Below are 24249 nucleotides of genomic sequence, written 5' to 3' on the forward strand. Positions count from 1 at the left end.
CCTTGCTCTGACTGAGAGTAATATAGCTACTCTGGCTTTCTTTGATTAGTATTAGCACAGTACATCTTTCTCTATCCATTTAATTTCTAAGTAATATGTGTCTTTATCTTTAAATTGGGTTTCTTGTAGACAACATATAGTTATGTTTTTTTAAAATGTTTTAACCTCACCTAAGGACATGCTTATAGATTTTTAGACAGAGGGGAAGGAAGGGAGAGAGAGGAGAGAAACTATTAATGTGAAAGAGAAACATCTATCCATTGCTTTCCACATGTGCCCCAACCGGGGACTGAACCTGCCACCTAGGCATGTGCCTGGACCAGTAATCAAACTCACAACCTTTCATTTCATGGGATGGAATGATGCTCCAACCAACTGAGGCACGTGGGCCAGGGCAGTTGTGTCTTGCTTCTGAATCACTCTGACAATATTTCTCTTTCAATTGGCTTATTTATTTATTTATATTTTTAAAAGATTTTACTTATTTTTAGAGAGAGAGAAGGGAGGGAGATAAAGAGGGAGAGAAACATTGATGTGTGAAAGATACGTAGGTCGGTTGCCTCTCGTGTGCCCCTAACTGGGGACCTGGCCTGCAACCCACACATATGCCCCGACTTGGAATCAAACCAGTGACTTTTCAGTTCACAGGCCAGAACTCAGTCCACTGGGACATACCAGCCAGGACAATTGGTATTCAGATTGACTTTTAAAGTGATTAGTGATAGTTGGATTAATATATACCATATTTATTATTGTTTTCTATTTGTTGCTCTTTTTGTTTGTTCCTATTTTTGTCTTCCACTTTTTTTGCCTCGTGATATTAATATTGTTCCCTCTCCTTTTTAAGAATATTGACTGTACTTTTTCTTAAAAGTGTTTTTAGGGGTTGTCCTAGAGTTTGCAATGTACACTTACAACTAACCCAAGTCCACCTTCAAGTAACATTGTACCTCTCTACAATTAGTGCAAGTACCTTATAATAGCAAAATAATCTTAATTCCTCCCTCTCGTGCTTTATATCTTCGATTATTCATTTCACTTATAGGTAAGAATATGTATGTATATATAATAGTCACTATTATTGTTTTGAACAAACTGTTCTCTGTTAGATCAATTAAGAATAAGACAATTAAGACTTTTTAACTTTAGTTATTCCTTTTCTGATGCTCTTCCCTTCTCTATGTGTATCTGAGTTTCCCACCTGTGTTATCTTCCCTCTGTCTGAAGAACTTCTTTTAACCTTTCTTGAAAAACAGGTCTACTGACAACACACATTCCCTCATTTTTTGTTTGTCTGAGAAAGTCTTTATTTCTCCTTCACTTCTGAAGGATAATTCTGCAGTGCAAAAAATTCTATCTTGGTGGTTTTTCTCAAATACTTTAAATATTTCACTCTTTTGGGGGTGGGGTGGGAATTTATCCTCTTAGGTGTCCTCTGAGCTCCCAGGGTCTCTGATTTCGTGTGTGACATTAATTTAGGGAATTTCTTGGCCATCACTTCTTCAAATACTTCTGTTCCTTTCTCTTTCTTCTCTTTCTGATATTCCATTACCTGTCTTTTACACCTATTTTTAGATGTCCACAGTTCTTAGATATTACATTCTGTGTTTTTCAGTCTCTTCTCTCTTTGCCATTCAGTTTTAGATGTTTCTATTGACATATCCTCAAGCTCAGAGTTTCTTTCCTCAGTTGCAACCAGACCACTAATAAGCCAGGGGTGTCAAACTCATTTTCACTGGGGATCACATCAGCCTCATGGTTGCCTTCAAGAGGCCCAGTGTAATTTTAGGACTGTGTAAAGGTAACTACTCCTTAACAGTTAAGCGAGAGCTCGGCACTGCCACGGGGTGGAAACAAGGTGCTGGGCCACATAAAACAAGGTGAAGGCCGGATTCAGCCCGTGGGCCTTGTGTTTGCCACCTGTGCAATAGACCCAACAAAGGCATTCTTTATTTCTGTTACTGTGTTTTTTATATCTACCATTTTTTTATTTCTCAGAATTTCCATTTCTTGGCTTACTGTGCCCATCTGTTCTTGCATGCTGTCTACTTTACCCGTTAGAGCTTTTAGCATGATAATTATAGTTGCTTCTAATTCCCTGTGTGATAATTCCAATATCCCTGCTAAGTAGGTATGGTTCTGATGGTTTCTCTGTCTCTTCAAACTTTTTTCCTTTTAGTACGCCTTCTCAATTTTTCTTGGTAGCTGGACATGCTGTACTTGGCAAAAGAAACTGCAGTAAATAGGCCTTAGTAATCTGGTGGGGAGGCGTCAGGGGAGGGGAAGCATTCTAGAGTCCTGTGTTTATGGCTCAGTCTTTTAGTGGGCTGTGTCTCTGGACTGTGAACTTTACAAGTGTTTCTCATTCCCTCTCCTCCCCACCCCTCCCCTCCCCACTACACCCCATGAAAAGATGGCTTGATTGGGCTCCAGTTGGATGATTCCATTCTCCCACATGGAAGGCTAGAGTCGTTTGGATTTCCCTCCTTCTGGGTTGATTAGGCTCTAAAACCCCCAACAGCTTAGGTTTTGATAAAATAATTTCTCTCAGGGGCAAGCTTTGTTAAGAACAGAATGTTCTAGCATATTTCAAAATGGTCTCTTTCCCTCCCCTCTGGTGGAAACACAAGGGGATTTTTCTCCCATATTCACTGAAAAAACTGGTTTAGCTCCTGGGGGTAAAACTCACAAAAGTGTAATGGCATCCTTATGACTGGGCCCCCCAGGAGTTTTTTAACAGACTTGTCCATGCTGAGCTTCCAGCAGTTCATCCATTACAATTCAGGTTTCCATACCCTGATGCTGATTCCTGCAGAGGTTTCTGCTCATGGGCTTCTGCTCTGGGAAGTTGCAATTCTCTGTCTCTTCAATTCTGGAGCAGTGGTTTGCCCTGTGACCTCACTTCTCTGATGAATCTACAGCCATGCACTACATAATGATGTTTTGGTCACGAATGGATTGCATATACAATGGTGTTCCCATAAGATTATAATAAATTATAACAAAAAGTTTGTTTGCAATGTTGAAAGAATAGGGTGGACAAAGCTACCTGATTTTTACCTGGAGAAAGTACCAACTGACCTAATTTAGGGAGGATTTGTAAAAGTCTTTTTTTTAAAAGATTTTATTTATTTTTAGACAGAGAGAAAGGGAGGGAGAAAGAGAGGAAGACAAACATCAATGGGTGGTTGCCTCTCATGTGGCCCCTACTGGGGACCTGACCCACAACCCACGCATGTGCCCTGACTGGGAATTGAACCAGCAACTTTTTGGTTCCAGCCAGGGCTGTAAAAGTCTTTAATGAGATGAAATTTCAGCCTAGGTAAGAAACGAGTTTTTCTTTCACACAGAGTCTTAATGACAGGTGTTGCACAAGTTACTTCAGATCAAGAAGGAAGAATATTAAAGTTCCTTTTCTCTCCTTCAACACAAATCTGGACACCTTCCTTTGCAGTTGGTAGTATTAAAAAGGTCCAACTGCCCTGGCTGGTGTAGCTCAGTGGATTGAGCACAGGCCTGCAAACCAGAGGATCACAGGGCACATGTCTAGGTTGCAGGCTGGTTCCCTGCAGGCCAGTTCCCAGCATGGGAACGCATGAAAGGCAACCATACATTGATGTTTCTATTCCTCTCTCCTTCCCCTCTAAAAGATAAATAAATAAATAAATCTTTTTTAAAAAAAAGAAGCTCCAACTAACACTCATAAAGCAAAGTCTACCAATACCAATTCTACAGCTTCTCATCAAAGATACCATGAGTTATATGATACTCAGTTATCTTATGTAGCACTGAGAAAGGAAAAACACTGCTAAATAATTATGAGATATAATCAAATGTAAGATATATTCTTATTTCAGATATTTTTAAATGTAGCAAAATGTGCACATTAGAATACAGTGGCCTAGATCTCTTCTTTGAACTCCAAGTCTCTATGGTCACTATAATTTCTCACAGGCTCCTTAAACCTAATGTGTCCTAATCTGGATTCTTTATCTACGTTGCCAGAGCTGTTCCTTTCCCCTCATTCCTTGTCCTGGCAAATGGAGCCACCCCAACTAGAAACGTGTTAGTCATGCTGGACTCCTGGCCCTCTAGTGATTCTGCCTCATACATCTCTTCAAGGCACTGCCTTCTCTCTTTTCCTTCTCTCCTAGCTTTGAGTCAGGTATTCCTCATCTCTCTGCGGGATTACAGCAGTGATTGAATTGCTCTCCATTCCTCTAATGAATTCCTACTCTACACTATACTTGTTTTCTTTCTTAAGCATCAATCTGGTATTAGTTCTTGCTTTGGAAACAAGGTGAAGACTGCATCCAACAAATAGGCAAAGGACATGAAAAGGCCAAATCACAGAAGAGAAAAATACACATTTACACACGTGAAAAGTTGTTCATCTTCATTATGAACTAAATGTAACAATGACATTTCCTCACCTTTTCAATGGGCATTTTGTGAGAACTTATAATAAGGAATGCAAGAGTGTCGAGAATTGCCCCTATATATCAGTGGCAGTGGATAATATTTTGGATGACATTTTGGCAACGTTTTGGATAGGTGGAGGAAAGCAAACTACCAATTATCTCTGAGCCTCCATTACTGCATTTGGTCAAATTGGGCTGATACCCACTCTAATGGCCTTAAGGAAGTGAGATAATTTAGGGGAAGGAGATTTGTAAGTAATAGTAGCTAACATTCATGGGGTACTTGCTGTTCTAAGTGCTTCATATGTGTTACCTCGTTTAATCTTCACAACAATCCTGTAAATACTACTGTTATCATTCTCATTTTACCTCTAAGAAAAGTGAGGCATAGAGAATAAATTATTGCCCAAAGAGTGGAGCTGGGATTACTGGTATTAAATCTACATAGGAAGGTCTAGCTTTTTGCAGCAACCTACACCGCCGTTATTTTATGTGAGAGCCTACAGCATCCACAGTAGAAACTTGTTTATACAGAATTTGCTCCTTCGTTAGTTACCATCAACTGGCCGCCTCTAATTGCTTTGTGTATCTCATCACGGTCCTGTCTGACTGAGCTCCAGAGAACTCGGCCCACCTCTCACTCCAACTCATTTTCAGTGTCCTGGCCACCACTGGGTACACAGTGAAACCTTAAGCAGTGGCCTAACAAATGCTATCGTGCATTTCTGTGGGATCAAAGGCACATCTTTATAAATGTGAATTTCCATGAGGCTGAGACAGGTACACAATAACTACCTACATACAGGAGAGTACGCGCCTTGACAACCATAGCTCCGCTCCGCATCTGGGCCCTGGGCTGACCTTTCCAGCTTTCTGGTGTCATTCGCATTTGCCCGGAACCTTTCCAGCCGATTCTGGTGCAGCCGGCCGGTACAACGCCACTGAACACACAATAGACAACTGCTAGTAGTCTAACTATATGCCTGACATTTCTAGTTCACTTACACAACCCGGGAGAAAACATTCTCAAGTTCATGCACTTCTTAGAGTACTAAGCGCCGAAAAAAAATTTATCCCTTAATTAATGTTATAATCAAATGACTTCAAGAGAGTTTGTTGTTCTTTTTGGTTAGGCATATATATGGACAGCTCACTTGGACCGAACAGGGTAGGCGGGGGAAGAAAGCGGAAGGCGCAGGGTCTTCTAAACCAGAAAGTCTGCGGAGCTAGTGCCGGGCAATTTGCGGTGCTCCCGACTTGGACGTAGTGTTAGAAACAGGCAGGGGGGAAGGCGCTGTCGCTGGAGCTGAAACCAGGCGGCCGGAGTTCTCAGGGATGAACCTCGAGTTGCTGGGTAAGGAAGGCTATGGCTACGTCTTAGAGAACGTTTTGGTCTTGAAAAAGAGGGAAGCCGGGCGGGGGAGGATTCAGGCTGCAGCTCAAGATACCTAGTTCTGCTGTGGGTCACTGGACGCTCCTGAAATACAGCAGCAGCAGCAGGAGAAGGCAGCCCTAGCTTCTGCCCGAGCAAAATGCATTGCCCTCCCGGAACCTATTTTCTGATCAGTTTTGGAGTGGTAAGGACAGTTTGTGACTTAGTTTTGATGACAAGCATCACAGGTGCTGAAGTAGCCTAGAACAGGCAGGACCACAGTTACTGGAGAAGGAATCTGAGGGAGTGGGGCTTGAAGTGAAGCTCCTAAGACTTGTCGGGGATTTGGGTGTCTGGACAGGTAAATCTTTTTGTAGAAATTCGAGATGCCTAAGGAGGGGAACTTCTAGTTGAAGTCCCTCATGGGACAGATGAAAAAAGCCTCAGAGGGTAGTGACTTGAAGGTAGTGACTGAACGAGCACGTGGCATAGTTGGCACTGGAATCGTTATCTTGACTTACCATTTAAGCTCTGTAGCTACCAGGTATGGTGTGTAAAACACTGAGGTGTGAACGACAGAGACATTTGCCACCCTCTCTTTGAGTCATTTCCTCCCTATACCTTACTTAACTCAGGTTGTTTAAAAACTGTAGTCCTTCTAGGCTTTCATTAGGTGTTTAGTATGGTAGCCTAGGGATGTCTGTTGTTTTCCAGAGCTCCTAAACGATTTGCTGTCTTTAATGGCCATGTTTCTCTTGGAATAAAAGATCAGCAGGTGTTTTTGGCTTTGCAAAGGACCTCAACGATATTTAGGAAATGGTTTTTACCTTTAAGGAGCTTTTTCTTATGCAGAAAAATTAGGATGATTAAGTAAATAGTCATAATGTATTGCAGAACCTAGGAAGGCCTTTAAGAGTTATTACAAAGAGCTAAGAACGTGTAGAAGAGGGATTTAATATCTTTGGGGCAGGGAAAGAAAGGCGATCAGCAACAAAAAGCCTGTGGAGGAGACAGTTTTGAGTGGACGTTTAAGACTGGTAAAATATTAACAGACTGTAGTATTTCAATTTGGGGAGGGGGTGCTTACTAGGAAGATGCTTGATTTAAGATATCAGCGAGAGAATACCTAAAGAATTTACCTGCATGGTTGTGGGTACTGGGACTAAAGAGAAAGTCAAGAGAAGGGGTTGGTGCCATCAACTTTGTGGAGGCTCTTAGATGCCCAGCTGGAAAGTTTGTGCTTTTAAAGAAAGGTACAGAAGATCCACTGAAGGGTTTTGACTTATTTAGGGAATAAGAAGATAAATGATATAATGATAATAGTCAGTTAACTAACAGTTACATAATACTTACTATGAGCTAGGTATGTTTTAGGTGCTTTCCATATATTTATCCAGTAGGAGAAGAGATTGTACAGGTTCGTGTGGTGTGGTGTCTTCCATAGAAGCCAATTGTAGAGCATTTGAGGCTGAGAGCTGGGAAAGGGCTGCTCTATTTAGTCCTTAGGCAACTTGGGGCTCCCTCAGCAACTTGAGCAGAAGCCAAATTACAGTGGTTTTAGGAAGGTGTGGGAGACAGAAGGGAGGGAAAGAGTTGACCCTTATTTTTAAAGACTAGAGTATGGAGGAAAGATGATAGGCTAGTATATTCAAAGAGATAGCAGTCATGGGAAAGGTTTTATTTATATTTTTATTTATACAGAAAATTCACGAGTGTGACACTTAGCAAGGGATATTTAGCATTGGAAGGCTAGACAATTTAAAAGAAGGCTGGGTCCAAAAGATGTAAATCTCTATGGAAGTGACTCTGAGTTTTAAAGTGGAAAGTTAGTGATTACAGAGGAAAAGGAGAAAGGAGCAGAAGTGATGTGATGGTGGGAGCATACTCAGGGGTTTCTGGCCAGATAAAGGAAGTGAATGATGATGTGTTCTTAATGTGGGCACTCAGGGTACTACATCTGCAACCACTTTTTGAGCCCGTGCTGTGCATCAAGCAGTATGCACCAGAGATAAAAGTTACATAAGAGTTTTTCCAACTTTTCTTACAGCTCATAATACAAATATATTTTCTATCAAAATCCATTATATATACTTACATTTATAACTGAGTTTCTCAAAATTACACTTAATTCTTGTTATGCTAAATACCCTCTGGTATCTTCTAATCTATTTTTAAAAACTTGTGGCTCACTAAATTGATTTATCCATTCGTGGTGGATTGGGTCCCACTGTTTGAAAAACATTGAAATAATATACAGCCATTGCCCTGGAAAGATACATAGAACTAGAAGAGAAACATAAACAAATGATAAGCCAGTGGGCGTTTAGATCTAGAAAGCTCATGGAGGCCCTGGCTGGTATGGCTCAGTGGATTGAGCAAAACAAAGGGTTGCCTGTTCGATTCCCAGTCAGTGCACATGCCTGGGTTTTGGGCCAGATTCCCAGTAGGGGGCATGTGAGAGGCAGCCACACATTGGTGTTTCTTTTTCTCCCTCCCTTCCCCTCTGCCTAAAAGTAAATAAGTAAGTAAATAAATAAATAAATAAATAAATAAATAAAATCTTTAAAAGAAAAAAGAGAGCTCATTGAGGTTCTTTAATGTCATGCTTTTCAAGTGAATAAATAAAGTACATGTATTTATCACAACAGTGGAAACGATATAAATATGTGTGCAGAAAAAAATTATCTTTTTCCCCTTTTCCACATGGTAACTGTAGTTTATCCTTTTATACCCTTTGGCTTACTCAGACAAACACATTTAAACAAATGTCTAAGGGCTTTGTTTTTGCTTTTTCCAGATATAGAACCTTTGTAGATACATTATTTGCAACTTTCTTTCTATACTCAACACTGTAAAGATACTATTTCTACACATTAGAAGATAATAGATCTAACAATTTTTAATGTATTCATGTAGATACAGTCATGATATATAATTTTAACTATGGATGCTTTTCCTTGTAAGATTTTTATATATTTCTTTTTAGAGAGAGGGTAAGGCAGGGAGAGAGGGAGAGAAACATCAATTGGTTGCCTCTCACATGCCTCCAACTGGGGACCTGGCCCACAACCCAGGCATGTGCCCTGACCCAGTGACCTTTCAGTTTTCAATCCACTGAGCCACACCAGCCAGAGCGGATTCTTTTTTTAAGTATATTTTATTGATTATGCTATTGGAGTCATCCCTCCCCCCCTTACCCCCTCCGCCCTGCAACCCCCTCCCTCCCGCATTCTCCCCTTTAGTTCCTTCCTGTCCATGGATTATACATGTAAGTTCTTTGGCTTCTCCATTTCCTGTACTATTCTTTTTTTTTAAATATTTTATTTATTTATCTTTAGAAGGAGAGAGGGAGAGAAACATCAATGTATGGTTGCCTTTTGTTCGTCCCCTGCTGGGAACTGGCCTGCAGGGAACTGGTCTGCAACCCAGGCATGTGCCCTGACTGGGAATCAAACCGCGATTGTCTGGTTCGCAGGCCCGTGCTCAGTCCACTGAGCTACACCAGCCAGGGCTCCTGTACTATTCTTAACCTCTCCCTGTCTATTTTGTACCTACCATTTATGCTTATTTATTCCCTGTACCTTTTCTCTACTTCTCCCCCCTTCCCCTTCCTGTTGATAACCCTCCATGTGATCTCCATTTCTCTGATTCTGTTCCTATTCTAGTTTGCTTTTTATTTTTGATTTTAGGTTTAGTTGTTGATAGTTGTGAGTTTGTTGTCATTTTTACTATTCATGGTTTTGATCATCTTTTTCTTAGATAAGTCCCTGTAACATTTCATATAAGGGCTTGATGATGATGAGCTCCTTTAACTTGACCTTATCTGGGAAGCACTTTATCTGCCCTTCCATTCTAAATGAAAGTTTTGCTGGATGGAGCAATCTTGGATGTAGGTCCTTGCCTTTCATGACTTGGAACACTTCTTTCCAGCCCCTTCTTGCCTGTACGGTCTCTTTTGAGAAATCAGCTGACAGTCTCATGGGAACTCCTTTGTAGGTGACTGTCCCCCTATCTCTTGCTGCTTCTAGGATTCTCTCCTTCATTTTAATCTTGACTAATGTAATTATGATGTGCCTTGGTGTGTTCCTCCTTGGGTCCAACTTCTGTGGGACTCTCTGAGCTTCCTGGACTTCCAGGAAGTCTATTTCCTTTGCCAGATTGGGAAAGTTATCCTTTATTACTTGTCTAAATAACTTTTCCACTTGTTCTTCCTCTTCTCCTTCTGGTACTCCAATGATTCGGATGTTGAAATGTTTAAAATTGTCCTGGAGTTTCCTAAGCCTCACCTCTCCTTATTTTTTTTTTTAATTCTTGTTTTTTCATTTCGTTTCTTCTCCAAATCATTGAATTGAGTCTCAGTTTCCTTCCCATCACTGTTGATTCCGTGTACATTTTCCTTTATTTCACTTTGCATAGCCTTCACTTTTTCTTCTATTTTGCGATCATACTCAGCCATTTCTGTGAGTATCCTGATTACCTGCAGAGTTCAAAACACTCTGCATCTGATAGGTTGGCTTATCTCTTCATCACTTAGTTCTATTTTTGAAGTCTTAATGTGTTTTTTCATTTGGGCCATATTTCTTTGTCTTGGTGTACCTGTTACATTGTGAGGAGTGGAGCCTTAGGTATTTGCCAGGGTAGGGCAACTCACAAGGCTGTGTTGTGATGCTGTATGTGGGGGAGGGGTCAGAGAGGAAACAGTGGCACTCGCTTGGCTCTTGGCAGGCTTTGGGTCTCTTCCCCCACTACCCACAAGCAAATTGGGCCCTTCTGGTGCTGATTCCCAGTGGGTAGGTTTGTGTACATTCTAGGACCCTGTGGGTCTCTCCCGCGAACTCTCCTGTGAGGCTGGGAGTTTTTCCCACTGCCGCCTCAATACCCACAGATTTTTACAGTCAGGTTTTGAGGCTTTATCCTCCCCCCGCCGCCACATGCTGGGGCCCTGGGTTGCCCAGTCTTTGTCACTCCCCAGTTATTCTTCCTGGTTTATTCGCACACAAATATGGGACCACCCGCTGCACCAGCTGCCGCCTTGCCAGGAGTTCTCTCTACCCAGCTGCCAGTCTCTGCCCCTCCTACAGGTCTGGATGAATGTTTCTTCTTTAACTTCCTGGTTGTCAGACTTCCATACAGTTTGATTTTCTACCAGTTCTAGGGGTGGGGGCTTGGTTTTTAATTTTGTTGTCCTTATTTTCTTTGTGTGAGGCAGCAAAGTGTACCTACCTATGCCTCCATCTTGGCTGGAAGTCCTGGATGGTTTTTTTTAGTGTGTTTTTTACTTGCTTCCTCCATTTCGTTGGTGATCCCATGTGTTTCCTTTCACATTTTTCTTCGTGCCTATTCTTGTGTGCGTGTTTATACACATTAACCAAAAAACGAGATATTATATACATTTTGGTTTGCTTTTTTATTCACTTAGTAACACCAATGAGAACATTTCTCTAAGAATTAGTATAATTATCCATATTTGAATATTTTTTCCACTGTGAAATAGCTTGAATAACAGTAATTATCTACTGCTTGAGGTTTAAGAGGCATTGCTCACAAAATTCTATTTGCTTGCTGACTTTTTCCTTTTTTTAAATAGTAGGTCTTTAACAGCCTTTCATTGTGTCGTTTATATGTTGATTCAGTCGAGGATTTTTATTCTGTAATCAGTTTTGGAAGTGTGAATATTGCTATAAAACTTATTCATGTTTTTGAAATTGTCACGCATACTATGAAGTTAAACCTCTTTGACCAGGGTTTATTTCTCTTTGTCATTCGCATCTTTGTGCACCTTTTTTCTCTTAGTGGTCTTTCAAACCAAGCCCAAGCGATCCAGTTGGAAAACATAAAAGTGGTCCTGAGCATCCTGAGGAGCGGCCTTCGTGCTTCCTCAACCCCGCTCGACTGCATTCGTGGCTCAAGCCATTCAACCAAAGTGTCCCAACCTGGCTCAGTCTTTTTATACATCACTTTCTCTTTGTGTTCCTCCACACTCCTCACTGTAACCTTAATTAGGATGACCCTCAAAACAAACAAAAAAACCAAAACCCCAACCCAAAACATAAAGTGAAAATACAAAATCGGGGTGATATGTGTTGGGATAATCATGCATTAAAATGGTTCCTGGATTCTGCATTCTCTCGGAATCTTTCTTTTTTAAAGATTTTATTTTTTAAATATATTTTATTGATTATGCCATTACAGTTGTTCTATTTCCCCCTTTCATTCCCCTCCACCCTGCACACCTCCCCCACCGTTCCCCCCCTTTAGTTTATGACCACGTCTCAAGTTCTTTAGATTCTATATTTCTCATACTATTCTTGCCCTCTCCCCTATCTATTTTCTACCTACCATCTATGATACTTATTTTCTGTACCTTCTCCCCCCTTCTCCTCCCACTCCCCTGATGCTAACACTCCATGTGATCTTCATTTCTATGGTTCCGCTCCTAATCTAGCTGTCCTCTTAGTTTGCTTTTGTTTTAGGTGTGGTTGTTAATAACTGTGAGTTTGCTGTCCTTTCACTGTTCATCTTTTTTATCTTTTTTTTTAAAATTTATTTATTTATTTTTATTGATTATGCCATTACATTTGCTCTATTCCCCCCTCCCTTCCCCTCCACCCTGCATACCCCTCCCCCACCATTTCCCCCTTTAGTTCATGAACATGTGTCTCAAATTCTTTAGATTCTGTATTTCCCCTACTATTCTTACCCTCCCCCCTATCTATTTTCTATCTACTGTCTATGCTACTTATTTTCTGTACCTTCTCCCCCCCTTCCCCTCCTCCCACTCCCCTGTTGCTAACCCTCCATGAGATCTTCATTTCTATGGTTCTGCTCCTGATCTAGCTGTCCTCTTAGTTTGCTTTTGTTTTAGGTGTGGTTCTTAATAACTGTGAGTTTGCTGTCCTTTCACTGTTCATCTTTTTTATCTTCTTTTTCTTAGGTAAGTCCCTTTAACATTTCATATAATAAGGGCTTGGTGATGATGAACTCCTTGAATTTGGTCTTATCTGAGAAGCACTTTATCTGTCCTTCCATTCTAAATGAAAGTTTTGCTGGGTAGAGCAATCTTGGTTGTAGATCTTTGGTTTTCATGACTTGGAATACCTCTTTCCAGCCCCTTCTTGCCTGTAAGGTCTCTTTTGAGAAATCAGCTGACAGTCTGATGGGCACTCCTTTGTAGGTGACTGTCCCCTTAGCTCTTGCTGCTTCTAGGATTCTCTCCTTCATTTTAATCTTGGCTAATGTAATTATGATGTGCCTTGGTGTGTTCCTTCTTGAGTCCAACTTCTTTGGGACTCTCTGAGCTTCCTGGATTTCTCGGAAGTCTATTTCCTTTGCCAGCTTGGGGAAATTCTCCTTTATTATTTGTTCAAATAATTTTTCAACTGGTGGTTGTGCCTTTCCCCCTTCTGGTACCCCTATAATTCGGATGTTGGAACGTTTAAAGATGTCCTGGAGGTTCCTAAGCTTCTCCTCATTTTTCTGAATTCTTATTTCTTCATTCCTTTCTGTTTGATCATTTTTTTCTTCCTTCTGGTCCTCTCCCTTGATTTGAGTCCCAATTTTCTTTCCATTACTATTGGTATCTTTTGTATCCCCATTCATTTCAATTAATTTAGCTTCCATATGTTTCTCTAATTTGTGACTAAAGTCAACCAGTTCTGTAAGGATCCTTATAACCAGTGTTTTGAACTGTGCATCTGAAAGACTGGCTATTTCTTCATCACTTAGGTCTATCGGTTCTGGGGCTCTGAGTTGTCCTAGAGCCATTTTTGGTCTATTAGTGCTGTTAAGTGAGTGGAGCGAAGCCTTAGTTGTTTACCAGGACGGGGCGACCCAGGTCGCTGGTTTGTGACGCTGTGTGTGGGGGCGGGGTCAGAGAGGGAGCAATGGCGTTCCTCTCTGCTAGCCCAGCCCATCCAGTCACTCACACGCCTCGGGCTTGCTTATCCAATCCTAATTGTGCGAGCCTGCTGCACCGCGTGGGTTTCCCTTCTCACTGGTTTCTCCGCACGTAAATGCGCGCGACCGACAGACCCACCACGCCTCTTCCCTGTGCGCTCCGGCAGCCAGCTCACTGGCGATCAGCGCCCTGGGTTGCCTGCGCGCACCGCGCACCGCCCCGGGAATTTTTTCTTGCTAACCTGCTCCGCTGCTGGTCTCGCTCCTCGTACCGGTCCAGCCGAGTATCTAGTTGTCCTTTGGACTCCGTATTGTCGATTTTCCGTGTGGCTTGGTTGTGACTGCTGTTAAAAATAGTTGTTCTTAGATTTGGTTGTGCACAGAGGCGAGGTGGATCCTCCATCTACGTCTCCATCTTGGCGGAAGTCTCTCTTTTTTTTCTTAGATAAGTCCCTTTAACATTTCATATAATAAGGGCTTGGTGATGTTGAACTTCTTGAATTTGATCTTATCTGAGAAGCACTTTATCTGCTCTTCCATTCTGAATGAAAGCTTTGCTGGATAGATCAATCTTGGATATAGGTCTTTGGATTTCATGACTTGGAATACTTCTTTCCAGCCCCTTCTTGCCTGGAAGGTCTCTTTTGAGAAATCAGCTGACAGTCTGATGGGCACTCCTTTGTAGGTGACTGTCCCCTTAGCTCTTGCTGCTTCTAGGATTCTCTCCTTCATTGTAATCTTGGCTAATGTAATGATGATGTGCCTTGGTGTGTTCCGTCTTGGGTCCAACTTCTTTGGGACTCTCTAAGCTTCCTGGATTTCCTGGAAGTCTATTTCCTTTGCCAGATTGGGGAAATTCTCCTTTATTATTTGTTCAAATAAGTTTTCCACTGGTGGCTGTTCCTCTTCCCCTTCTGGTACCCCTATAATTTGGATGTTGGAACGTTTAAAGATGTCCTGGAAGTTCCTAAGCCTCTCCTCATTTTTTTTGAATTCTTGTTTCTTCATTCTTTTCTGTTTGGTCATTTTTCCCCTCCTTCTGGTACACTTCCTTGATTTGAGTCCCAGTTTTCATTCCATCACTATTGGTTTCCTGTGCATTTCCCTTCATTTCAATTAGTTTAACCTTCATATGTTCCTCTACTTCGTGACTAAAATCAACCAGTTCTTTGAGCATCCTGATCACCAGTGTTTTGAACTGTGCATCTGAAAGTTTGGCTATTTCTTCATCGCTTAGATTTATCAGCTCAGGGGCTCTGAGTTGTTCTTGAGCTATGTTTTGATCTGTTCGTGCCTGTTACGTATGAGGAGCCTTAAGTGTTCACCAGGGCGGAGCCACCCAGGTTGCTGGTTTGTGATTCTGTATGTGGGGGCGTGGTCAGAGAGGGGCCACTCAGGTCGCTGGTTTGTGACACCGTATGTGGGGGCGGGGTCAGAGAGGGACAATGGCGGTCCCTTCTGACGCTTCCTGCCGCTGGGGCCTGAGCAGTTCATCTTACTGCTCGATCCTTCACCGGTTTATCTGCACACGAATGTGTGACTGCAGTCAGCCCTCAGTGGGTCCAACACCTTATGCCCTCAGTGGGTCCGCCCGCTACTCCACACCTGGGATCCGCCCACGGCTGCTGGCGCACCTGGGTCACGCGCATGGGTCGGTCCCGTGGATCTTTCCTGCCCGACCCTGCTCTGCTGCTGGCTCTGCCCCTCTTACCGGTTTGGCTGAAGGGTTCGTTGTTGTCAGACTTCCATATAGTTCAATTTTCTGTGGTTTGGCTGCATTTAAGTGTTTTTAACTATAGGGCATCAGGGGGTGATGTTTTAATGTTTCCATTCTTCAGTTTTCTATTAATTTTTTTTTAAGATTTTATTTTTGGAGGGCTAGAGAAAGAGGAGAGAAACATCAGTGTGTGGTTGCCTCTTGAGCACCCCCTACTGGGGACCTGGACTGCAACCCAGGCATATGTCCTGACTGGGAATCAAACTGGCGGCCCTTTGGTTTGCATGCTGTCACTCAATCCACTGAGCCACACCAGCCATGGCGTCTATTAGTTGTTTTAAAGGGACAAAATATAATGAAAGCAGTTTTCAGACTCTTTTTATTTTTTAAGAATATGACTTTTTTAAAATAAAATCTTATTTGGATGCCCTATATGTAATACAGCTTTTGTGGTTCAGTAGTTCTCAGAGTATAGTTTAAAAACCATTGGAATAAGCCCTGGCTGGTGTGGGTCAATGGATTGAGTGTGGGCCTGCAAACCAAAAGGTCACAGGTTTGATTCCCAGTCAGGGCACGTGCCTGGGTTGTGGGCCAGGTCCCCTTTTAGGGATGTGAGAGAGGATGGATGTATCTCTCACACATCAATATTTCTCTCTTTCCCTCCCTTTCCTTCTCTCTAAAAATAAATAAATGAAATATTTAAAAACCATTGTAATAAAATCTTTATGTAGTTACATAAGTAAATACTGACAAAGATGCTGCTGCTCCTGAAATTAAATTTCTGATAAGCAAGTGGTATCATATCATTTATATCTTGAAATGTTTATTACTACTAATGTGTAAATAACAAATTTAATATAGGAAACACATTTAGGGATTTTTGTACCAAAATATTTTTTGCTTGAGAAATGGAGACACGTGTGTTTAACCAACTGCTAGCCTGTGTCACAACCAAGATGCTGTTATTAATCAGGGGAGTGATTGCTGTTGGTTGGCTACTGTTAATAAAAATTCTAGGAATATTTGGAACTTAAGATAATTTGACTTGATTTTTAAGAGTTTGTTATTTAAAAATAACCATAATGACATAATTACCTGTTTATGTAAGTAACGTTTTTATGAAAAATAACTATTTTCTTTAAAAAAATAGAGGAGTAACATTGTTTTGCACTTTTACAAATCTCTGTAATGTTTGCCTAAATGGAAGTTGGCAGAATTCTTCCTTCTCCTTCTGCATCCATTCTGTTGCAGTGTCCTAAGTCATAGAGCCTTAGGAGAACTCATCCATAAACTCAGGAGATAATGAGGATAGAAAGGCGAGTACCTCGTTGGTATAATAATGAAAACAAGAAAGGGCTTCAGTTCCCCATCCACACTTTGCAGATTGTTGCTACATGCCACTCATGAACCGTAGGCCCCTGGTACATTGCATGTGTCCCACAAACTCTCTTTCTCTGTTTTGTTGCAGAGTCCTTTGGGCAGAATTATCCAGAGGTAAGAGTGTGATTTTATGAACATGGTAACTCACTAGCTTTGTGTTTGAGTGGAAAATGCACTTTGATCCCTTTTTTTTTTTGACAACAGAAACGTTAACTGTGATGATATGTGTTTTTCATTATGGCAGAAGAAATACAGAAAACGAAATGGTCTGTTTTGGGGGGTGGAGGCAGATAGGCAATGTAGCCTGAAAAATCTCACCATAATGTAAATAATGTAAATCTTACAGTTCATTTGCTTTTAAATTAAAAAAAAAAAAGTTGATTAAAGGGTCACAAACAGTCCCATTGCCTGTATATTTTTTCTAGTTTTGATTGATGCTCTTACGTAGTAATAAATTAATATATGCTATAAGTGTGCTTTACCTTTTAAAATATAAAAATGTTTTGGAATATGAGATCTGTCCAGAAGGTATCCAGCCATGTAATATGAAAAATAAAGATATTTATTAAGGAAGATACAAACTACAAGAAACATTGTACATAGGATATTGTATAGTCCCCTTCCAAGTAGGCACCTTGGGACCTTACACAGTTCTCCCAGTTGCCATCAGCTACCCTGTTGTATTGTCCTGACTGTCATTACCAGTCTGAAATCTTTTCCTTTTCAAAGGTGATTTTGGTTTTGGGAAAAGCCAGAAGTCACAGGATGCCAAATATAGGCTGTAGGGGGAGCTGAGTCACCTGGGTGATTTGATGTTTCACAAAAAAACTCTGCACGAAACATGATGCCTGAGTGGGCATGCTGTTGTGAATAAGCTGCCACTCACCAGTTGCCCATCGCTCTGGCCTTCTGAATCACCCTTTCCATGAAGGAATGTTCAAACTCAACACAAATTTGATGCAAATTTGTTGCTGTACTTGCTCAGTCATTTTGAACTCAACAGCCACACAGTACATGTGCCCACTCACTCACTTCACGCTGCCCCCACTGACTAGGGCCGTGAAGTCGTTCCTGTTCACACATGCACATTCCAGTCCACTCTCCTTTGCTGGAGAGTTGTCATGCAAACTGTTCTTATGTTAACAGTGGCTGGACTTTTTCCGGACAGATTTTGTATGTTTCAGTTAAGTTATGATTATTTTAAATGGATTGATCACTTCTTGGCCTTTTGGCTAAGATCAAGTATATTTTAAATGGATTGATATTAATATAATTTTTTTTTGCTTTTCTAATATTATATAGGCTGTTCTAGGGTGTTTGTTTTAAATTATTTGGGGGGGGGATAAATTCCCAAAAATATGATAACTGGGTTAGCAGGATGATTCTTTTAATGAATCTTGTTATATTTGACCTAATTGCCCTCCAGAGTGTGTATACAAAGTTATAATGGGATTGATCGTACCTGTTTCCAAAAATTTTGTTAGCATTTATAAATATTTCTTCATTTTGACTAGTTTAATAGGTATAAGCACATACATAGAGATTATTTTGGTGTACGTCATGATTTAAATTCGAGAGAAGTGTCATAGATGGTAGACACTCTTTAAAAAATAATTTGGAACCCTGACCAGTGTGGCTCAGGTGGTTGGAGAATTGTCCTATAAACTGAAAGTTTCTGGGTTCAGTTCCCAGTCAGGGCACATATCTGGGTCACAGGTTTGGTTCCTGGTTGGGACACATACAAGAGGCAACAGAGTAATGTTTTTCTCCCTTTCTCTTCTTCCTTTCCCCTTTCTCCAAAATCAACAAGCATGTCCTTGGGCAAGGATAGAAATAAGTAAAAGGTTATTTTTATTAAAAAATCAATAATCATTTGGATATCTGGGTATTATTGTATATAGTTTTGTGTTCACTTTAATTTTTAGGAAGCTGATGGAACTTTGGATTGTATCAGCATGGCCCTGACCTGCACCTTTAACAGGTGGGGCACACTGCTCGCAGTTGGCTGTAACGATGGCCGAATTGTCATCTGGGATTTTTTGACAAGAGGCATTGCTAAAATAATCAGTGCGCACATCCATCCAGTCTGTTCTTTATGGTAAGAAATTTTGATATGAATATGTTTAATGTAGGTTAAAGTGGGGGGGTGAATGGTGACTTTGTAATTGGCAATCTCATTGCGGGTATTTTAATATTTAGAGTGTAAAATATCCATACTTTAGTAATAAAATTGCTCATAGCTTATGTAGACCCTGAACCCATGTTGTCCTGGAAGCTCCTCTGTGATGAGAAATTTAGTGTAATATATGGATCTAGATCAGGCTCCGTCTGATAATATTTCAGTGCTGAACAAATACCTACTGACTGTAGGTATAGCAATGTTTGTGATATGACGTTTTATTTAAAATAAAAAACCTTGTTTAGGAGAGAAGCTTGGAAGTCACCTAGTCCAGCCTTGTCCAGGTTCTTGAAATCCAGCAATTGTAGTGACCACAAGCATGTCCCTTTCTTCATTAAACTATGTAGTTACTAAGGTTTTCTATCAAATAGTCAAGTTGAACTTTGGTTTAATATAAATTTCCATTGATTTCTTTCTTACTCTCTTAGATGACTATTCAGAAAATTTTATTTGGGGGCAGCACTTATTTTAAATGAACTTGAGGCCAAAAAAGCATGTAATCAAATACAGATTTACTGAACTGTAACATATTTCCTTTTGTCTAAAGAGAAACAGCAGAGGTATTGTAAAGTACTGGTTTGGAAGGGGGCCTGACTTAGGTTTAGCCACTCGTGAACTGGTGGTTTTGACAAAAACTTTTCTTTGATATACAAAGTATAACACCAGCTCTGGTTGGTGTAGCTCAGTGGATTGAGTGCTGGGCTGTGAAACAAAAGGTTCGGTTCCCAGTCAGACCACGTGCTGGGTTGCAGGCCAGGTCCCCCAGTAGAGGGCGTGTGAGGCAACCGCCTATTGATGTGGATCTTTCTCTCTCTCTCTCTTCCCCTCTCTCTAAAAATAAGTAAGTGAAATCTTCAAAATATAATACCAGCCAGCATGATCTCTTGGGTCCCTTCCAGCTCCTTTGCATTTCATTTGTTTTTATTGTTGCGTTTTTACAATAAAGATTTAGATACGTATATTTTTAACAGTTTCATTAAGATATTATAATTCACAAACTAATTTTATAACTTCTACTTATTAAAATATATTTTATAAACTAGTGTATAATCATTTAGAAAATTATGGAAAATATAAGAAAGTAGAAAGTAGAATGTCTCCCATAGTTCCATTCCCCAGATGTTACCGCTGTAAAATTTTTGATAAGTTTCTACATACAGTTTTTAAAAAGCAGAGTTTGTACCCTGGCTGGTGTAGCTCAGTGGATTGAGCGCAGGCCTGCGAACCACATGGTCGCGGTTCGATTCCCAGTCAGGGCACATGCCTGGGTTGCAGGCCAGTTTCCAGCAGGGGACTCAGGAGAGGCAACCATACATTGATATTTCTCTCCTTCTCTTCCCCTCTAAAGATAAATAAATAAAATCTTTTATTTAAAAAAAAGCAGAGTTTGTAACTGTGCTGTGTTCTTTTGTCTTTATGGAAAAGCTTAAAATGTGGTTTACTGAAAGACAGGTATCTTTGCAAAGAGAAATAGCACTAACAGTCCAATCTAGAAGTTTAGATAAAAGTAGATGATTTAAAACTAACAATATATATAAAGCCGAAGTCACTGCCTTGGATAATTTATATACCACATCCAGTATTGTATGTGGACTTGCATTCCTCTGGCAGAAAAGATGCATTTGGCATGTAATGACTTGGCTCTCACCTCCAGGTGTCAAACTGGGGGTAAACCTGAGCAGACAGATTCTTTGCTAATGAGGACTTACCTGTGGTGACAATTCCATCTGTAGAGTCGTGTAACAGACACACATCTGAGACAACAGAAGATGAATTCTAAGACATACAAATGTGATTTTTAAACAAGGGGTCAGTGAGACTAGCCTTTCTATTACGAGGTGGAACTACTCCCATAACAGACCAACAAACTCAACATACTTTTTCTGATATGGTATGTAAAGTGTTTGAAATATCAAAGAATTACCTTTTTGGGGTGTGTTGATGTAGGGGGCTCTGCCCGCAGGGCACCCCCCCACAGATAAGAATTAGTCTACTGGGACGTGATCTGCTTGGGGAGGAAAGGTCTCTCCAAGGAGAAGGGCCAAGAGCCTTTTCCTCAGTGGGCTTTTATTGGGTTCATTTTGCAAAAGAATACAGGTAAAGCTCATTAATCATTGTCAGGCAGTAAGGATCAAATAATAGATAACATACAGAGAGCTACAAGGGCATATTCTGAGTCTGTTAGCTAAAGGGCTACAAAACTTTGGGAAACAAACTCATTTCCTGCTCAGACCCTTATCATTTAATTGAGAGCATTCTTGGCAAAGCAGGTTTCACAGGAGTTTATGTATTCTTTCTTAGGCCTGATCACCCCAGGGAACCTGACCTTTCCAGCACAGGGCTGCACCGCCCTCTGTCAGTGTTTCAGGCTTAAGTCAGGCAGGGGAAGTAAGGCAGCCAAGAGATTAGGAGACTTCTCGCAGACAGCATGAGGACTCGGGCTTGTCAAAGTCGAGGGGTGAGGGTCCATCACTCCCTTTGGCTATGGCTCCCCAAGTCCTTCCCTGGGGGTGCCTGTGATCATGCCTGTTTTAGGTCATCCCTCCCTTGAGGAATCTTACCTGTCATTGGCTAACCGATCATGCAAGGGGGGCCAGGCAGGGTGAAGTAAAAGGGGCAGAGGCGGCACCCCTGCCAGGGAAATAAGCTTTGTCTCCTTAGTGGCTTATGGTCCAAAGGTTGCTCACTCAGCCTTAGCCATGGGGTGATTACAGCTTCTGAAACCAGGCAGGGCAGTTCCCAATCTCCCCCTTTTTTGTTTATGAATGTAATTGTAGTTGTTAAGCCTGTGAAACCTACTATTTTCTGTTTTTGAATGTGATCTTGAGAAAACAACTTCCATATACATTGTAAAGCACACAAATAAGGATTAAGACAAGGAGGCACCCAAGGGCTGCCATGACCCAAACTTGTAAATTCAGTCCATTGAACCAGTTTTCAGGGTTCAGCCATTGTAGATTATAGTGGAGGGTCTGGAACACCTTTTGTGCAGTTAGGCGTTTGATGTCACTGAGCTGCTAGTGGAGCTCAAGCTGGAGCCGATCAACCTGTACTCTGAGATTGGTATAGAATGCGCCCTGCAGGCGATGACGAGTATCTGTCCAGGAATGCTGACTGGAATTCCACTTTAAAGGAGTAACCCACGCTTAGAGAAGTCTGGATGGGGGGAGTCCAGTGGAGCAAAGGTGGGTCCAGGCCAGGGAAGCCTTTTCTGTGACTTGGCTTCACTCTCTTCGCTGGCAGCTCCAAAGGTCATTTTGGAGAGTGAACACAACATACCCTCTTCCCCCAAGTTAACAGTTCAACTGGGCCTTCTCATCTTCCTTTCCCTAGTGGGTCTTTGTGTAAGACCAAGAGGTGTGGGACTGCAGGACTGTTTTGCACAAGGTATTTGTCTATGGGTGACTTTAAATTATCATTACAATTCAAGAAAATTTATATATTGCTAGCATGGTTAAATTCCTGGGGGATGTTTCCTGATTCCCCCTTTTTTATTTGTTTAATAAAGTTTTAAAGGTCTGGTGAGCGCTTTCGATAATTGTTTAACCTATAGGATTATAGGAGGTACCTGTTTTATGCCAAATTCCCCATTTTTCTGAAAAAGCCTGAGTAGCTTGTGCAGTGTATCCTGGGGTATTATCAGTCTTGATCTCTTGTGGACGGCCTAAGTGGCTGAAAGCCTTGAGCCAATGATCTCTAACATTCTTTGCTGACTCCCCTGTGAGGGGAGTGGCATGTAGAACACCTGAGTAAGTGTCTGCCTGGAAAGACAGGCCCCTGCTCCCCGCGGCAAGCGGCAGTGGAGGGCGCCGCCATTTCCCCGCTCTGACCCCACCTCCACATACAGCGTCATAACCCAGCGACTCTGAGTGGCCCGGCCCAGGTGAACCACCTATGACGCTAATCCTCACCCAGCTGTGAGAAACAGCAGAGGGGGTCGTCATTTCCCCGCTCTGACCACGCCCCCACGTACAGTGTCACAACCCAGCGACCTGGGAGTCCAAGGCGCCGCTTCTCACACTTAAAGGGCACGAACAGACCAAAAATGTTGCAAGATCTCAAAGCCCCAGAGCCCATAGATCTAAGCGATGAAGAAATAGCAAAACTCTCAGACGCACAGTTTAAAACACTGGTCATCAGGATCCTCACAGAACTGGTTGATTATACTGACAAATTAGACAAATATATGAAGGTGAAACTAATTGAAATGAATGGAATTGCACAGGACACCAATAGCAATGAAAAGGAAACTGGGACTCAAATCAATGGAGTGGACCAGAAGAAAGCAAATAATGGCCAAACAGAAAAGAGTCAAGAAGCAAGAATTCAAAGAAATGAGGAGAGTCTTAGGAACCTCCAGGACATCTTTAAACATTCCAACATCCGAATTATAGGGGTACCAGAAAGGGGAAAGGCACAGCCACCAGTGGAAAACTTATTTGAACAAATAATAAAGGAGAACTTCCCCAAGATGGCAAAGAAAATAGACTTCCAAGAAATCCAGGAAGCTCAGAGAGTCCCAAAGAAGTTGGACCCAAGAAGGAACACACCAAGGCACATCATAATTATATTAGCCAAAATTAAAATGAAGGAGAGAATCCTAGAAGCAGCAAGAGCTAAGGGGACAGTCACCTACAAAGGAGTCCCCATCAGACTGTCAGCTGATTTCTCAAAAGAGACCTTACAGGCAAGAAGGGGCTGGAAAGAGGTATTCCAAGTCATGAAATCCAAAGACCTACAACCAAGATTGCTCTATCCAGCAAAACTTTCATTTAGAATGGAAGGACAGATAAGGTGCTTCTCAGATAAGATCAAATTCAAGGAGTTCATCATCACCAAGCCCTTATTATATGAAATGTTAAAGGGACTTATCTAAGAAAAAGAGGTTAAAGAAACATGAACAGTGAAAGGACAACAAACTCACAGTTATTAACAACCACACCTAAAACAAAAGCAAACTAAAAGGACAGGTAGATCAGGAGTGGAAACATAGAAATGAAGATCTCAAGGAGGGTTAGCAACAGGGGAGTGGGAGGAGGAGAAGGGGGGAGAAGGTACAGAAAATAAGTAGCATAGACAGTAGATAGAAAATAGATGGGGGGGCAAGAATAGCATGGGAAATATAGAAGCTAAAGGAATTGAGACACATGGTCATAAACTAAAGGGGGGGTAATGGTGGGGATGGGGGGTAGGGTGGAGGGGAATGAAGAGGGGAATAGAACAACTGTAACAGCATAATCAATTAAAAAAAAAAAAGGCCCCTGCTGTTTCTGCACCTGGGGTT

General features: G+C 41.5%; 1 protein-coding gene across 3 annotated transcripts in view; it reads left to right on the plus strand.

Moving 5' to 3' along the window:
- The first annotated feature begins 5625 nt into the window (after positions 1-5625).
- RBBP5 (RB binding protein 5, histone lysine methyltransferase complex subunit) overlaps positions 5626-24249 on the plus strand; it is a 42949-nt gene continuing 24325 nt past the window's right edge. For all 3 annotated transcript variants that reach the window (XM_037155340.2, XM_037155341.2, XM_053667983.1), the window contains exons 1-3: positions 5626-5775; positions 16875-16900; positions 18712-18884. In XM_037155340.2, coding sequence (XP_037011235.1) covers positions 5757-5775; positions 16875-16900; positions 18712-18884 — 218 coding nt within the window. In that variant the 5' untranslated portion in view covers positions 5626-5756. The remainder of the gene's footprint in view (positions 5776-16874; positions 16901-18711; positions 18885-24249) is intronic.

Source organism: Artibeus jamaicensis, unplaced genomic scaffold (assembly GCF_021234435.1).
Source record: "Artibeus jamaicensis isolate MK-2021 breed Jamaican fruit bat unplaced genomic scaffold, CSHL_Jam_final contig_475, whole genome shotgun sequence".
In the NCBI taxonomy this organism is placed as follows: Eukaryota; Metazoa; Chordata; class Mammalia; order Chiroptera; family Phyllostomidae; genus Artibeus; species Artibeus jamaicensis.